The sequence below is a fragment of the Myiozetetes cayanensis genome, unplaced genomic scaffold, assembly GCF_022539395.1.
Source record: "Myiozetetes cayanensis isolate MyiCay16 unplaced genomic scaffold, myiCay2020 scf21, whole genome shotgun sequence".
Classification (NCBI taxonomy): Eukaryota; Metazoa; Chordata; class Aves; order Passeriformes; family Tyrannidae; genus Myiozetetes; species Myiozetetes cayanensis.
The window spans coordinates 8,445,670-8,462,725 of record NW_026087423.1 but is presented as its reverse complement, the minus strand read 5'-3'; the positions used below and the strand labels follow the sequence as shown (position 1 = coordinate 8,462,725).

Sequence of the window (17,056 nt, the reverse complement as noted above, 5' to 3'; positions counted from 1 at the left end):
AATCTGTGTGCATTTCCCAGCAGTATTGCAATTTGACACGTGTGTGTGTGTGTGTGCACGCTTTCTTCTTCCCTTGAGACAGCCCGTGCTTCCTTGGGGTTTATTTTTTCTTTTATTTGTGTCTTAAATTTCAAGCCTTATTATTGCTGTTCCTGTGTTTTCTCTCCTCCTCCTCCTTTTCCTCCCAGAACTCGGGAATCGCTCCTGTGGATTGTGTCAGGGATCCCAGAATAGGGCGAATATGGACCAAAACTAAGGAGTTGGAGCTGTCTGTCCCCAAATTCAAGGTACTGCCCTGAATTTTGGCTTTAGCTCTGTATTCTTATTTATCTGGGAGTGAAGCCTCAGTTCCAAGTAGTTTAATGGACCGTTTAAATGACAGTCATATTCCTATTAACACTGTTATTTAGCAAACTGTTTAACAATAATCCTCTCCTATAAGGATAAGGAGAAATCAATGCTTCTGTCTAACAAGATCGCTTGAAGGTTTTGGAGCTGGGGCTTCTTGGGCAGGGGGCGGTGGAAGGGGGCTCTCCACTCACAGTGCTGCTCAAAATACATCTTTGTAGCCCAGAAAGGAGCCGGTTCCAATGAATGGCTGCAGCAGCAGATCCTCTGCTCAGCTCTGAGCTTCATCCCAGAGCCTCAGAAGCGTTTTTCCCCCCCACCAAACTTTGCAGGATGTTTTAACCCTCTCCCTCCCGTGCCATGCTTAGGCCCTCCCCCACACTCACTAAACAACGATGATTGTTTTTATCACTTCCCACCTTGTGCCCATTCCAGATTGATGAATTTTACGTGGGGCCAGTGCCTCCCAAGCAGGTCACCTTTGCCAAGCTGAACGACAACATCCGCGAAAACTTTTTGGCCGACATGTGCAAGAAATACGGCGAAGTGGAAGAGGTGGAGATTCTCTACAACCCCAAGAACAAGAAGCACCTGGGCATCGCCAAAGTCATCTTTGCCACTGTCAAGGGTGCCCGGGAGGCTGTCCAGCACCTTCACAACACCTCCGTCATGGGCAACATCATCCACGTGGAGCTGGATACGAAAGGTGAGGGGGCACATTCCGGCCCCACGCGTTTGGGGTCTGCAGAGCCCCTTCCCATCCCGCTCCCACCACGGAGGCTGTTGCAGAGGGCAGGAACCTGGTGATTAAAAATACGAAGGGAGCCGGCAAGGTCTGGTGTCTGGGGCCCGGGCGAGTCACGTGGAGCCAAATGTGTTGTCTGTTGCTAAGAGACAGCCCTGTAATTTGCAAAATGCTGCCATCCTGCCTGTCTCCTGCCCGTCCCTGTCCCCACTCACTGCTCTCCCATGTCCCCCATCTCCCTGCTCCAGGCTGGCCACCTGCCGGGGCTGCCGGACCCCGGGGCACCTGCCTTTTGCAAACCTGGGCTTTCTGGGCAGGTCCTGGTGGATGCTGGGACCCGAATCTCTGGGTTCTGGCAGCGGCAGCAGGGCTGGGTGCTGTCCTCTGCGTGCCTGGCATTTCATTGATACTTAGAGCACACTGGAGGCTGGGGCAGCAGAGTGCACACGCAGCACTTGTCAGGGTGTGCGAGTGTGTAAGTGTGAGACTGGCTCTTAAAGCGACAGGAGCTCCCTGTCCTGGAGTAACCGGCTCCCAACCCCGCACCCGAGCCCTCAGGAGCCCAATAAAGTTTCTGGGAGTGTGAAGGCGCTGTGTTTTGTCTGTTCTCTCTCCTCCGAGCGTGTTAGGGAAGGGCTTTGCTGAAATCTGCCTGAATTTTAGAAAATGTCTAAAGCTGAGGAGGTGTAGAGCAGTTGCTGCTTGTACTTCTTCCTTCTAAAGGTGGCATTTCTAGTTTAAAACTGACTCGCTGCACTCCTTCTTGGGAAGAGGACACTGCTAACACCATTTTCCTAAAAATGCTGTTATTTTTGTTCTGTAATAAAAGGTTTCAACAGTTTAGTGCAAGACCAGCACAGCAGTCGGTGTGCCACATGTGATAGAATAGAGCAGGATGCTTATTGACATTACTGACCACTGTTAGAAGAAAAATCACAGCAGTGGTATAATATTTTCTATTGTGAGCTTGACCTTACATGTGTATACTTTGAAATTCTAGTATCATTAATTTTTACAGACAGGCTCCTTCCCCTGCTTTGAAATTTGAAGGTAAAAATCACATTTGAGAACAAATTAACCATTTGCAGATTTAGTAATGTAAGCTAAAGCTGGCTCATAAGTGGGGGATGTCTTAATGAGAGTAATTTTTTTAAACAAGCTGATTGTACTACCTTCCTCCTTGTTCTCCTGCATTTATAAACTACTCTGCAAGTCTTGACCAGGCAGCTGTTCCAGAAAGTTTGCAGCACATCAGGAAAATGAGGGGGGTTTGGTCTTCTGTTTCCTGGGAGAAAACACTGAAGTCTGTTTTAAATTGCATTTCTGGGTTTTTTTGCCAGCTCTGTGCTTCTGATGTATTTTTTTCACACAGTTGCTTCTCTTTCATTCTAAAAGAGTAGGACTGTCAGTGTGCTATAATCTGTCAGAATCAAGTAAAAATGGAATTCCTAAAATAGCATCAGTAGGTTAGGGCATACTTAAAATATATATATATATATATATTGGTTTTAACATTTCCCTCTAGTATTTCACTCTTCAAGAGAAGGAAAAGTTGGTTAAAAACTTTGTTTTCATAGTGTAGAAAAATAAATATTAGGAGTGAAAGTGTCATTTTTATCTGTCTGGGATGAGCATAGGCCTGGGAATCTGAAACTAATAAATCCAGTCTCCTCATCTAAGACAGGCTTGTTTAAAGCAACTTCTTTGCTTCAGTTTATCCATTTATGGGCTGGATACAATTAATAATTGCCTGTCTTAGAGAAACAGACAAACTCATTTCACATTCATAAACGTCTTTGAAACTGTAACTTTTGCTGCCTTATATTGGGGATTCGGAAAGAATGAGGAAACTCTGTAACAATTGCTGTATATTTTTTCAAAAACCAATGAGAATAAGCCTAACACTTCCATATGCATGGCATTGTAGTGTTATGTGTGGGTGGTGTGTGTTAATATTTCATGCATATCTTTAAGCTCTTGCAGGGAAAAGATCTATTTTGTCACGACTTTAGTTGAAGTAAAATACTTTATGTAGTTGAGGATGGCTCAGGACTTTAGTGAAATGAGATTTGATACCCAAATAACCTCATCTGCAACATTTGTTCAAGATAAATAAGTCAGTACATAGAATTGTGCTAAGGGGTGATTTGCTTCTGAATTGCATGGGGTGATTCACAGGGAGTTTGGGATTTGATCCTACAGGACTTTTGCCTGAAAGTAGTCCTGGTTTTGGGGAGATACTGCCTGAATTCATTTTCTGGGCTCAGGTGCTGGGTCTGTCCGTTTTTCTGCCTATTCTTTATCTTTCAGTGCAAAATTCAGACAGTTTCAGGGTTTGATTCGGTTGCCTTTGAAGCTGATGACAGATTTCTTACAGACTGCAGAACAAGTAGGATTAAGTTTTTGTAGTAACGAAAAATTCAGTATCAAGAAACTGGGTCTTTGTAGACTTTGGGAATGAAAAGGCTGAGGGTCAGTAACACTGCATGGGACAGTTTGCTTCTCTGGCTTTATTCTTCCAAGGATGTTACTGAGTATTCCTTAAACTATGGGGGGGGGGGGAAGGATTCATTGGTGTGTTTTGGAAAGGCAGCATCAATGGTTTTGTCCTCAGCATTCCCATGCACCGTGTTTGCATTAGTAACAGGCAGTTTCTACGAGCAAGGTGTGCAGAGAGAGCTTTCTGAAGAGGCTCTGGGTGTTGGCAGAGGCTTCTCCCTTGGGTGAGAGTTTCACTTCTCAAATCTGCAAGCTATTTGCTTGGCACTTTGGAGAGGAGGGAAACGGCTGCGCTCCAGAGAGCATGGTAAGGAGCAGAGCTGCCAAGCAGGCTGAGAAGAGGAAAAAGGATTTAGAAGCCTCCTTGTTTTGGCTGGAGAAGGGAGTGTCTGACTTCTCTTGCCCAGCAGATTATTTAAAAATGATCCCTGGGAGCTCAGAGGTGATAACTGCTCCTTTCTTGCCTGGATACAGCGGGCTGGGAGCGGTAGCAGGGTCATGTGGGTGTCAAGAATGTGTATTTTCACAAAGATTATGTTATTTGTGTTTAATTAACTCTTGCATTGTGGTCTGTGCAGGTGAAACCCGCATGCGATTCTACGAACTGCTTGTTAATGGTCTTTACACTCCTCAGACCCTCCCTGTAGGCACCGAACAGGATGTGTCCCCAACTGGGAATGAAGCTCTCCAGGTAGGAGTGCTTGGCTTTTTGGTTTTTTTTTTTAAGAATAACTTTCTGGGAAACTCCAAACATCAACATCAGCGTTTGAACACTTTGAATTTAGCTTCTTTTTCGTGTCTTGCCGTGGTTCCAGTAGATGTTGCTAATTCACATTTAAATATAACTTGCTCATAATTGCCTTAGCAAATGTACCTCTGAATCAGAGCATGTGGCTGATCTGTGTCTCCATAGCACGGGAAGTGCTTTTTGTCTTTCTGAGTGAAAAATGCCTCCAAAACCGACAGAATGTGCCCTATTAACATCAGAAATTCCTGCAGTTAGGACTGGATCAGATCTGTCCCTGAGATGAGATTATTCCCTTGAAGTCAGGGGAATGATTTACAGTGGTACATTTGGCCTGGTGTCTGTGGTGTGTAATCTCAGCGCTCACGGACTTCAGCCTTGCTTAAAGGCTAAAAGGTGGAAGGGGACTGAGCTTCAATAGTGGCATCAATTTTCCAGAATCTTAATTAGTTGCTGGAATCAGCTGTTAATAAAAGCAGTGGGCAGAATTCCCAAGGGTTTCCAGGGGTCCCTCGATATTTAGGGCACAGTTCTCTGCGTGGCTTTGTACGATTACCTGCTTCCCTGCAAACCCCGCTGGGATGAGAGGGCGAGGGGGAAGGGAAGCCTGTTTGTGTGAAGTTGTCAGCCTCTTTGACTTGTCTAAATGTACTTTGCCTCCTCATTGTGACTTAAGAACCCACTTTAAGACATCAAATTTGAAAGAGATTTGGCAGGGATTTTTTTTTTCTCTACTTCTCTGCGCTCTTAAAATGTCATGATTTCATTAATTCTGAGATCAGGCACTCTCAGGACAGGTGAGAGCTGTACCTTGAACATGGAAATTCCATTGATCTGAAAAAATAAATTTCTCCTCTTCTCCCACCAACCATCCCAACCATCACCAAGGCAAAATCTCAGTATCTTTTTAATAAAATCATAAAGGGGTTGGTTCTTCCTTACCTCCCAGCAAGGTGCTTTTAAAGGCAGGAGGGAGGTAAGTAATGATTTTGCTGGGAGCCCTGCTATGAGCAGGGCCTGGCTGCTCATTTCTGCTGGTTCCGTGTCTCAGATGAAAATAGACAGATTTGTTCTTACTCTTTTTTCAGGGTTAGCAGCAAATTGATGGTATCCCCCAAAGCAGTCCCTGCTGTAGTTATCTTTCAGATTGTTCCTCTAGATGCTGTGCTTGTGTATTATATTATTATCCTGAATTGATTTTTTTCTCAATTATCACCAAAATTATTGCTTTGTGGGTAGCTTTAGCTGTTCTGCATCATTTTTTTGACTCTAGAATCCGCCAACAAACTTGTTTGCTGTTGTAGTTTAGTAAAATACTCCTGACAATTACTTTCCCCCTCATGCAGAGTGGCAGAGACTGGCAGTTCTGGAGTCCCTGCCTCCAGGCCATGTACAAACCCCACTGACAGTCAGTCCACAGCACATCTACACCAGAGGTGCTGAGATGTGGGTGTTGTCAAGAACCAGCCACGTGCTTCCTGCTCCTTTCTGTGGGTTTTAGAACAGCTGAGGAAAAAACTTTCCTGGTGTCCCTGTGGCCATGGTCTCTAGGGGGTCACACCGAGAGCAAGTCCACACTGTTGAGTGGGTGAGACGTGTGTGAGCATAGCAGGCAGGTGAGGGCTCAGCTGGAGTTTGCTGCTGGCATGTTCCAAGCAGGTCATTTTACAGGTCTCTCTACCTGCCTGTGCTTGAGGGAGCAGCAGCCAGCCTGTAGCCTCACCAGTTTGCTATCCTGGTGTGATTTTTGGGGAGCTGCAGCTCAGTCCTGCCTCTCTTGCTGCCAGGGGGATTCTCACTGAACTCCTGCTTTGCATTATGGAAAATTGATTCCTGAGCTGATGATTAGTGTGGCACTGTTATGACTCAGCAGAGTCTGAGTTGGAGCAGGGCTGCTCCTAGAAACCCCCTGAACGTGCCTGTGGAGTGAGTTGCAGAGCAGTTCCTTGGCTGCTCTGTAGGTTTGTAGGGTTTCAGTTTCAAATGCCATAATCAGCAGTGCTCTACCTGAGCATTCATCTTTGGGAAGGGTTTTAAAAAGGTGCTTTTGGCAGTTGAGAACTTTTTGTGCCTTTTATATGTGTAGCCTTCTCCCTTGTTACGGGTGAATGTTTGGGAGAGAGGGTGGTGGGGCAGCTCTGCTGCGGAGCTTTGGCTGCAGGCTGGCATTTTGCTGCTTTGTGTGTTTTGATTTGTTCCCAAAATAAGATAAATTGGTAATTTCGCATCTCAGACTTTTTTCAATTTCTTTCCTATATGCAATTTAGACAAGCCTGACATAGTTGATAGAAATTGGAACTCTTTCAGATAAAAGTGGTGTGCAAGTCTCCTGTTCACCTGATGCACTTGGGTGTAGCTTATGAGGAAAACTGTCTGCTTTCTTTTTCCTCCTCTTGCAGACAAGTTCCTCCTTGCCTTTTTCTTTTAAATCAAAAGGAACTGTTAATAATGGATAATGGTTTGTGTTTTCAGGGATGCTGTAACCTATTTATTTTTTTGGTTGTGGAAATCACTGCGAACTCTCGGGTACTCAGCTCCTCTGAAAACCAAACGGATTAAACAAATATCTTTGTCAAAGTGTGTGTTTAGGTGCTTTTCTCTGTTCTGTTTTCACAGTTGACGGATTCCCTGAAGCGCCTGAAAGACAGTAACCTTTCTTCCACGGGCTCCTCTGTGACCCCAAACAGCAGCACGCCCTTCTCCCACGACACAGCCTATTCCAGCTGTCGGCAGGACACCCCGAACTCGTACAGCCAATTCACCCCGCAGTCCCAAGGAACACCTCACACCCCACGGCTAGGGACGCCCTTTTCCCAGGATTCCACCTATTCCAGCCGCCAGACAACGCCTGTGTACCATTTTGGGCAGGACAGTGGGTACAAACCCAGGAGACACGAAACAAAATTTACGGATGCGTACAACCGCCGCCCGGGACATCAACATCACTACGTGCACAACTCGGCGGGCGTGTTCCGAGGCACGGAGCATCAGTTCAGCACGTACAAATCCCATCAGCAGGAGCCAGTTCAGTTCTCTCACACTCCTCCCCTGAGCCACTCTAGTTCTTCGAGCTACAAATCTGCCTTCTCTCCCTACCAACCACCAGCTGTATTTCCCCAGTCCGACGAGCAGCAGTTTCCCCAGACTTCCAGGGAAACAGAGTACCGGAGACCTGCCCCTCCTCCCACTGAGATGGTTGTGGAAAGCAGTGCTGCCCCTAGCATCGATTTTGTCCCAGTGAAGGAGAAACCAGAGGAGCCTCCACCCTTGCCCGACTCGAACTCTGTTCCCGAACCCAGCACAGCGTCCTTCTCTCAGACTCCAGAGAGGAGCGAGACCCCTGGCACCCCCACCATGGAGTCTGAAATGCAGCATAACAGTTTAGACTCAAGGATTGAGATGCTCTTAAAAGAGCAGAGAACAAAGTTACCCTTTCTTAACGAGCACGACTCGGATAACGAGATCCGAATGGAAGGTAGCCCTATTTCCTCCTCTTCTTCCCAGCTCTCTCCCATCCCAACGTACGGTTCGAACTCTCAGCCCGGTTTCAGGGGGCAGACGCCTTCCTCACGGCCTTCCAGCACGGGCTTGGAGGACATCAGCCCCACGCCGTTACCTGACTCCGACGACGACGAGCCCATCCCTGGGACAGCTTCCCTGAGTCAGAATTCCCGGGGGACATCGGAGGCCAGCATGACTCCCATTGATCAGCTGAGCAGGACCTCCAAAATTGAGACCTCGGAGGCTAAAGAGATGGTGCCTGGTGACCAGACTCCAACGTCAGAAAAAATGGACGAGGTGAGTGAGCTGGAACTGAGTTGTGGAGCTCCGTGGAGCTCTGTGCTTGTCCCTGGAGCTGGACAGGGCAGGGGATTGAGCTCGGCTTTGTGTCGTCAGAGCATGAGGTTTCTGGTGGCTCTTTCTTTTGCTCAAGGCAGCTGGAAATGAGTTAGACGTGACACAAAGTGATGGTCTTAATCAACTTGCCAGTCTCTAGCTTTCCATGTTTATAGTATCAGCCTGCTGCAATTTATAGCTTCAGGAGAGCTCAAGGACTGCACGAGCCCCCAAAGTTTGGCCAGTGCCCCTGCTGTGTGAATGTCCTGAGTGTTGACAGACACTTAAGCCACTAGAGGAGTTAATGAAGCACTTTCTGCCATTGCTGTGGTCCCTGAGCAGGGGTGTGTATGTAGCCACGCTCTTGCTTAACGGGGCTTTCATGTTGCACTGAAGTATTGAGTGCATACGATGTTTGAAAGCTCTCCAGCTATTTCTGCCATCTGGTTCAAACGGGAGACAGTTGTTGGGTTTTAATACTCCCTTTGCTCGGTTGGAAGGGGGAGGTAGTTGACTTGTGGGGGATGTGCTCCACTGAGTCTTCCAATAATAGAGCAGAGCTTGCTGCCTCTGCCGGGGCATTTGTGGCTGAAGGGAGAGCGAGAGCTGAACAGTGTGGAGTGGTGCCAGCAGACAGAGGAATTATGTTGCATGGCCTGTCTGTTTGGGAAGTCTGTTGCAACAAATGTGACTATCACTGCAGTGGACGTGTGGGTCCTATTCTGCTGTGTCAAGGAACAGTCAAAATACAGATCTTTGCAAATGCCAGGCCCTTTCTCCTCAGCGTTTATAGTGGTCATGCAAGCGAATGAAACTGCTGTCCCTGGCGTGCAAGAACGCTGCAGTCAAGAGGGCTGGTCTCGTTTAAATGTCCCGAGCGTGGTAGATCAATTTAATTTACTCGTGGAAGTTTGCCGGGGTTAAGCTGGCAGAATGGATTGCCCTCCAGTGGTTTGCAGTTGTGAGGTTTTCACCCGAGAAGCAGCTGCATTTTGGGAGAGGAGGAGCTGCTCCCATAGCTGTGGGCTTTGCAGAGACGGGAGGGAAAGCTCTGCAGCAGTAACAGAGGGCAGGTCTTGGTGCTACACGGTGAAAACAGTGTGACCGCGCTGGATATTTTGTTTTTTTTCTGCGGGCCTTTCCAAACCTTCTTGTCCTCGCACTTGCCAGTTTAGCCTTTGAAACAATTCAGCTGCTTGAGTTCTCATTCATCATCGGGGCTGGCCCAGGCTCCCCTCTTGGGAGGCAAGTCCCTGGCAGTGGGGCCTGATGATGTGTTAATTAGGAATGGAGTTTTGATTCCTTGAGCTCGATCTGGCAGGCGTGAGAGGGGTTACTGTTGGTTTGCCTAAAAAACAATAAGAAGACACCCCTCATCTGCTGCCCTTCTGGGTTTGTATTTGCTGTCCTTGCTCTGGTGCAAGTGGGTTGGAGCCAATTCTGGGTGTGTTTAGGAAGGTGGGTGGATGCCAGGCTGGTGTGTGGGGTCAGGCACTTTCTGTAGCTGACACTGGTGTTGGGGGACCGGCTGGGGTGGGATGTTGTAGGCTGTGATGTGGGGCAGCAGCGTGCTGATGTTGAAGCCCTCGTTAAGTCTTTGTTTCTCCTTAATGAGATGCTGGTGTCAGAAGTTCACATCTCTGGTTCTGTGATACAAAATGATGTAAATGCCTCAATCCTCTGCAGAAGTCAGAAGGGTGATAACAGGGAGTCCATACAGATCATTGCTGCCTTAATGGTCTCTTCCCCCCCCCAAAAAAAAGTTGATGTTTGATGTTTGAGATGTTTATTCAAACCTCCTCTTGGTTACAAATCACAGTAAGCTATTCTGGCGTGTTTGAAAAGTTGCCTGTGCCTTTCATTGCTCCTTGCGATGCACAAAAAACAATCTCCATGTGTTTTTGCTTCCTTCGCCTGCCCTTCTCCCCCACAGCTCTTTGCTTTAGAAAACGGCTCTCCTGGCTTTCCTCTCTTTTGCTGAAGGAGCAGAGCTGAGCAGTGTCTTAACATAGGCTGAAATTTGAGCTGCAGCTTTCCAACGGAGTTAGAGAGGGGCATTGAGTCTGTCTAAGGGCTGGAAAGCTGAACCTCCGGCTTCAGCCTATTGTGATACCACTATTCAACTCCAGTCCTTCAGAGAATCCTCCAGCAAAGCAGAGGGAAGGCAGACCCGAATATTTCTAGTGACTATGTGGCTTGGGGAGTGGAGCAGGAATGACATAGTAGTGTGGGGAGGGCTCATTAAGTATCATAAGGAAGCAATAAAGGGCAGAGAGTTTGAACTTCTTATTTACTTCATATCTGGCTCTTCAGGGGTCGGAGCAGCCCCAGGCCAGCTCTCTTTGGGCGGGTGCTCTAACTGGGAAAATCTCAGGACTCATAAGGGTGCCAGCAAAGTTGCAGAGAAGTTTTTCTTGAGGTCCTCATCCTGTTTCCCATCAAACACGCATGATTTTTGTCAGTGATTGCTAATACAGTAACATCTGCTCTGGAGGTGAAGTGCTGTCGAATCATCAGGCAAATTAACCTCCCCAGACTTGCCATAAGTAAAGGAGGTACAGCCCAGCCCCAGCAATTGCTCTGATTTATCCTGCAAGACCCCGGAGTTTGATTTCAAGATCCGGTATGATACTCCTAAGCCAGAGTTTGGCAGGGAGTTTGGGTGTGGGAGAGGAAGGGCTGTGCATCTGTCTGCAACACCTACCCCAACTAATCTGGGAGCAGTGATTAAGGTCTGCAGAGAAAGTCCTGCTCAGCTTAGCCAAGGGACGAGGCCGAGGTGCGGAACTGAGCGGGATGTGGGCAGTACGAAGTGAGGGGAGGAAAAGGATCATTTCCAAACAGCACAACCTGCCAGCCAGGGAGACAGGGCAGAGAGGGCTTTTTCAAGAAACTAGAAGGTGGCAAAGAAAAAAAAGGAAAGAAGAAAAACTGAGCTGCATTGTCATATCAGGAGAATTTTTGAGGATAGCAATGTCCAAACTTACCTTCCTGTGTGCTTGAAAAGATAAAAAGGAAAGAATTGTAATAATTTTTCTTCACAGGATCTTGGCTGTTTCAGAAGTGCAAAGGTTAAGTACGTACAGTTTGACGTTTTGACATCCCATCTGAGCCAGGTCTTGTTTTGGCTTGGCTTGTGACAGGAAGAGGCCCTGCCTTTGTGCTGGGGAGGGTGACAGGATTGCAGCGAGTCACTTTGTTGTATATTGGTGATGTCTTTCATGTTTCGGCTTATGAATGTATCAGTCTGTGTGCATAGCCAGCGTGTAATAGGAAGACTGCATGGTTGACAGTGGTGTTTTTCTAGATGTATAAGTACAAAAGTACTTTTTAATTGAGGGATAAGCAGTCTCTTGTCTTCCTGGTGGTTTGGCTAAGCACTGAGTTACTGTGGAGGGAGGGGCACCTTAAAAACGCCAAAGATCATCATAAAAATTAAGATCCTGAAACGTGAATGAGGCGAGAGCAGTTCTGCTGTTTGCTGTGAATTTTAGCAAATGGGTTGGGGAGTGAACTGAAAGTCACTCAGTGCACAGCAGCCCTGGAGACCCCGAAAGCCACTGCTGTCACCAGCTGTCTCAGCCGGCTGTTGTGAATGCTTTTAATGCCGTGCTGGGTGCTGAGGTGCCTGTTGCAGGACAGTGTCAGCATCCCTGTGACGAACAGGGTCCTCTCATGGTTACCCAGGGAGAATTTCTGAGCTGGGCTTACACACAGATGAGGTGGGTCAGGCTCAGCCCTACAGGAAGCTCTGCTGAAGTCCCTGAGGTTACATCTGGGCTAAATTTGCACTTGTTGTAAAAGTGTCTTTGGGTTCTTGTGTGGTCACAGCCAGAATTGGAAGAAATTTATGTTGAAGTGTCACATTGTCCCTCCGGAGCCGTAGCAGGATGTGATGACATTCTCCTCAAGACACTGCCTCGTGTCTTGTGTAGCTCCTTGCTGCTGCCTCCCCATCCAGACTGGGCAGTATTTCAGTAGCTGGTAAATGATTCCTCTTTCCTGCAGGGCCAAATTCAACCTTTAGTTGTCGTGAACACTTGTGAGACAAACCAGTGCCCCAGTGCCATCTGGGCAGCGAGAGGAGCTGCTGGGATTTCACTGCCAGCAGTGCTTGCAGTGGTTGCCTCAGCAGTGATTGATGCCCCTTGGAGCTGAGCTGTGCAGGAGCACATCTGTCTGTGCCTGCAGAAGGATGTTCTCCTCTGTACCCTGCTCTCACCCATGGGTTGTGTGGGTCAGAGGCAGCCCTGTGTTCCTGGGACGTTGGTGATGGCTTACATGGAGCCTCCTAAAGATGAACACAGTAGCACCCTTCTGAGGGATGTTTCTGGGCTGGATGGCGCAGAAGTAATTTATTCAAGGTAAATGCACATTAAGGTTGTGAAGGTAGATCCTTAAGAGCCAGGAAATTCGATACCTTCGTTTCCACAGTAACTGTGCAAGAACCCTTATGCCCATAAGTAGCTGTTATGTATGTATAATATATATGGGTACACCTGGGATCCAATTTACAGCTGGAGTGGGATTCATCATTCCTAGAGGGAGATGGGGGGGGAGTAGATGTGGCTAATGGTTGCTCTCAATGTAGTTTTTTTAATTGAAGAAGGGAGAAAATCCTGAGAGCTGTGATTTATGCCCAGTCTCATAAACACTTTTTCAAATTTTCCTGCCTCCTGAGCTCTTGCGAATGCGATCATGCCTGACAGAACCGGTTCCTAATGGAAACTCAAAAAATAGGTGTATGTTATGACCATGACTTTCCAGAAATGCAGCCAGCCAATGCCCAGGCAGCAGAGATTTGGATGACTGCTGTGGTTTTACATGTGAATTACACCAGCCATGCTCAACCTGTGAAATTAAAATGAGAGTGAACTACTTAAGCTTGTGGGTTTGGTTCTGCCCTCCCTGACCCACTGCACAGCAGCAGCGAGAAGCCACAGGGACTTCAGGGGATCTTGCAGAGTTTAAGCTTGTTCAGAAAAGAAAGACAGCACACAAATCCCTCAAAAGGTGATTTAAATGTGACACTACACTGACACTGGTCCCTTTGAGAGCTCAGAGATCTGTTCAGCCCCTGTGTCCAGAGGAGGGAGCAGACTGGGGCAGGACTGCAGCCCTGTGTCCTCCCGGGGTGCTCGGAGCTGAGGGTCAGTTCCTCTATAACCTGGACGAGGTAGGGACATCCAGGCTCCTGGAAGTGCAAGGTGTTGTTATCTTACCTTTTTTTTTCAGAGCTGATACTGGAAGACCCCAGGCAGGGACTGCTTCCTTGTTCAGTGGTTCATTTACCCCATGACAGCCTACTGCTCCTGCAGAATTTTATAGAAAGTAGAGAAGTCCGTTGTGTTTGCTAAGTTGTCTCACTTTTGATTTTTTTTTATTTGGCTCAGATTCAATTCTTGGAGTGCTTGCAGAGTGGTTAGCAGAGCAGAGGGCTTGACCAGCCAAATGTGTTCAGCTGAGGAAGCAGGAGTTTTGAAGTCACTTTTTCAGACCAGGATTGCATAGGATTCCCCTGGTGTTCCTAGTGATACACCCACTCATACATGTCTGCTTGTTGGGAGGGGGGAAAACCTGAATGGAAAAATATTTGACTGTTTGTGGTTTGGTTTTTTTTGGATACTTAACAACTTCAGTAGAGTGAGAGAACATGTCTCTTGTTGATAACAGAGCTGAAAATGGTGAAATGCTCTGGAGTGTAACTGAAAAATAGAAAGCAGGCTGTGGTTGGGAGGCTGAGTGGTTCTTCCTTTACTCTCACACCAGGCCAAGGCTTTGAGGCTTTTGCATTTTGCATACCTGATAGAAATGACATTGCCATTCCTTTATATAAATCACTGTTGCTGACAATGCTCTCACCACTACCTCAGCTTGTTCTGTTTTGCCACCAGTTACTTTCTGTAAATTTTCGGTTCCTGGTGGGCTGGCTGTGTACACTTGAATTGCTTGTTAATAGGCAGAGCACTGCTTGTTTTGTGTTTGTGTAATCTGTAGATGCTCTGCTGCACTGGAAACTTAGATCCAAGTTACACTGTTTAACCATAGCATAGAGCTGGAAATAATATCTGCAAATCTGAGCTCTGCACACCCTCCACAGTTAGAGAGCCCTTGGCATCTTCCTTTTGCTGCTTGCAGAGTTCTTCCTATTCTTTCCAGCACTCAGGTTTTAGCAGTGATGATATTGAATGTTCAGATGTCATAAATGCGGGCTGTGAAGCCTCCCATTGAAGTGACACATTTTCCTCACGGTTTCTCCAACCCATTATCATTCCAGTTGTGTTTCGCATCTGATGGTCGTGAAAAAGTGACCAAGGGAATGCAGACAAGTTGCTGGATGGCGGCGTGTGTTGCAACATGCAGTGACACTGAGAAAACGTGCCAGTGTGTTAGGTAATCAGTAGAAATATTGAGGAGATAATTGCTGTTAACATATTGTGCTGGCAGCCGCCAGAACAGCACTAATTTCTGGGTCTGGTTTTGCAGAAGCCGGAGCAGCCGCCGTGTTCTATATGTGTCTGTGTCTGACACAGAGCACTGAGCAGACGAGCGCTTATTCAAATTTCTGCTGGCTGGTGCCTTTCCTGGAGTCCTCTCAATAGGTGCAGTTCAGCAGGAGAATGTTTTTTCCATTTGGCACCGATTTTGAGTCCCGCGACTTTGCCGCCACCCTTGTATTAATTTTAATTTTCGGTTTGGGGGGACTTGTTTGTACCTACTGAAGACGGGGCAAAACTCAAAATGAAACTCGTGAGTTCGTTAACTCTGCGCATCAGGTACCTGCCCACGAGGGCTCCTCTGACGCAGACGTGTTACTGCTGTCTCAGGATTTATATGAAATTTGCAGTGCTTGCTTTTGGAAATGCCCATTCATCATAGGCATGAAAGATTGCTCAGATTTTGTGCTCCTAAAAACAAAGTATTAAAAAAAAAAAAAAAAAAAAACAAAAAAAAAAAACACAGAAAAGAAATGGTAAAGGAGAAAAAAGTATTCTAAAATATTTTTTTATTTGCATAGTACTGAAATAAAGTCAGTCTTATGTCTGCTTTTACACATTTCCAGTGGTGCAGACAGGCCGTGAGAGGTCAAGATATATAAATATATAAAATAGCAAGACGGCACATTGGGGTTTCTCATTTCTCTCCAGGTCTGAGTAGGTGGAATAGGTTTGCTCTTCTGGCTGTTGCAAAAGTGTTGCTCCAGGAGCAGTTTGAGTAAAGGAAGTTGTTGGTGGCTTGGGCTCCGGCAATCGCCCTGTGCAGGGGGGGCATCGGGAGCCTGCGCAGCACGGCCCTGGGGGGGAACCGAAACTGCTCAAACACGGGGCTGGCAGCAGCTCTATGGTTGGGAGGGTTGATTGCAGAAGGGTCAGAGAGCTGGAGCTCAACTTCCAGTTTTCACTCGTCAGAACTTGGGTGTTCCGACTTCGGCGCTTTTCAGCGGCGCTTGGAGTCGCCGGCTGCTCCAGACGGCTGTGTTTGGAGTCTGTGTTTGTGGGGAGCTGATAACTGTTTACCAGGTGCAATTATCACACACCTTTGACCAGCTCGCCTGTGCTTTGCCCAATCTCTCTCTCTCTCCATATCAGGCAGTAAGTCAGGGGCACAGTTAGGAAAAAGGCTCTGAGGATGGTGAAGAGGGGAGGAAGAGGAGAAGTAAAGATAGTCTCAACAGTCCTTCCCATCTTTCCTCCTTCCTTGCACCTTCATCCGTTCCAGGTGGGATGTCCTCAGGCTCACCACTGCCCAGATTCCCCGTGTCAATGAGTGCAATGGCACGGAGCCTTGGGAAGAAGAGGGCTGAGCATGGTGAAGGACGGATGGAGTTTTGTTTTTCCTGGGCCTTTTGCTGGCCTGATCGAGGGATTGGATGTCTGCTGCTTTTGTGGGTGATGTGGAGTGGGAGTTGCTCTCTTAGATCCAGGGGTTTTTTTCCCAAAAGAGCTGTGCTTTGCAGTGAGCAGATAGAGTTTTGTGCTGTGTCCAAGTGGTGTGTCCTCCTCCAGCAGTGCAGGATTAACATGTGTTGCACGCACCAGGGAGACATTCCCTTTGGAGCCCGGGGAGGGATTGCTGAAGCAGGCGGCTTTTTTCCAGGTTTCCCTGTTCCCAAAGGAGCTTGTTATTTTTGGTGCCTTGTGTATCCCAGGCAAAACAAAACATATCCATTTCAGGTGATAGCAGTTGTTTGGTGGAAGCAGGAGCTGGTGTGATGTTGGCACATGGCTCTGGGGATTGTTTCCCGGTCCAGTCCTTGTTGCTAAGCAGTCGCCAAACGTGGCATTTTGGTTGGCAGATGTGGCCTAGAGTTTCCAGTGCAGATAACTGAAATATTGTCTTTGAAGGATGCAGATAAATGTGAGCAGCTCTTATCATGGTGCTACAAGCATTTTGGTATTGTCATGGAAAAAGAAAACACTTGGAAAATGCGAAAATCCTATGTACTGCATGAAATTACTCAAAGTAGAAGAAAACATAAAGGCCAGTCTACTGGTGGAATGTATGCCATGGAGATGTGCAGGAAGGATGCACTTTGACAAGGGAATCCCAACAAATTTACTGCTTGTTTATACAGTGTCAGGTGGGGTGTATCTCCCAGATAACCTCAGAAAAGCGTTAACAGCAGAGGGTCTTGCAGGTGTGTTCCAGGCCAATGAGAGGCAGGTAGGTGGTGTGGGTTTGGTGGCGAGGGGCAGCCTGGCCCTTGCAGAGTCCTGTTGGATGGAATGTCCTGATGCTGGAATTGCTTTTAGATTCCCTGGGAGCTGGCATTGTGCCAGGAGCACCCAGCCTGGCTGCAAGGCACCAGAATTAAGCTGTGATCCCTGCTGGGTTGGAGGCTCAGGCTTCAGCTTGAGGAGGTCTTGTTGCATGACTTTGTC

General features: G+C 47.3%; 1 protein-coding gene across 1 annotated transcript in view; it reads left to right on the top strand.

Moving 5' to 3' along the window:
- Positions 1-17,056, top strand: part of SETD1B (SET domain containing 1B, histone lysine methyltransferase) — a 49,904-nt gene that overhangs the window by 958 nt on the left and 31,890 nt on the right. The window contains exons 3-6 of the mRNA XM_050318153.1: positions 189-287; positions 784-1,054; positions 4,171-4,283; positions 6,954-8,135. Coding sequence (XP_050174110.1) covers positions 189-287; positions 784-1,054; positions 4,171-4,283; positions 6,954-8,135 — 1,665 coding nt within the window. The remainder of the gene's footprint in view (positions 1-188; positions 288-783; positions 1,055-4,170; positions 4,284-6,953; positions 8,136-17,056) is intronic.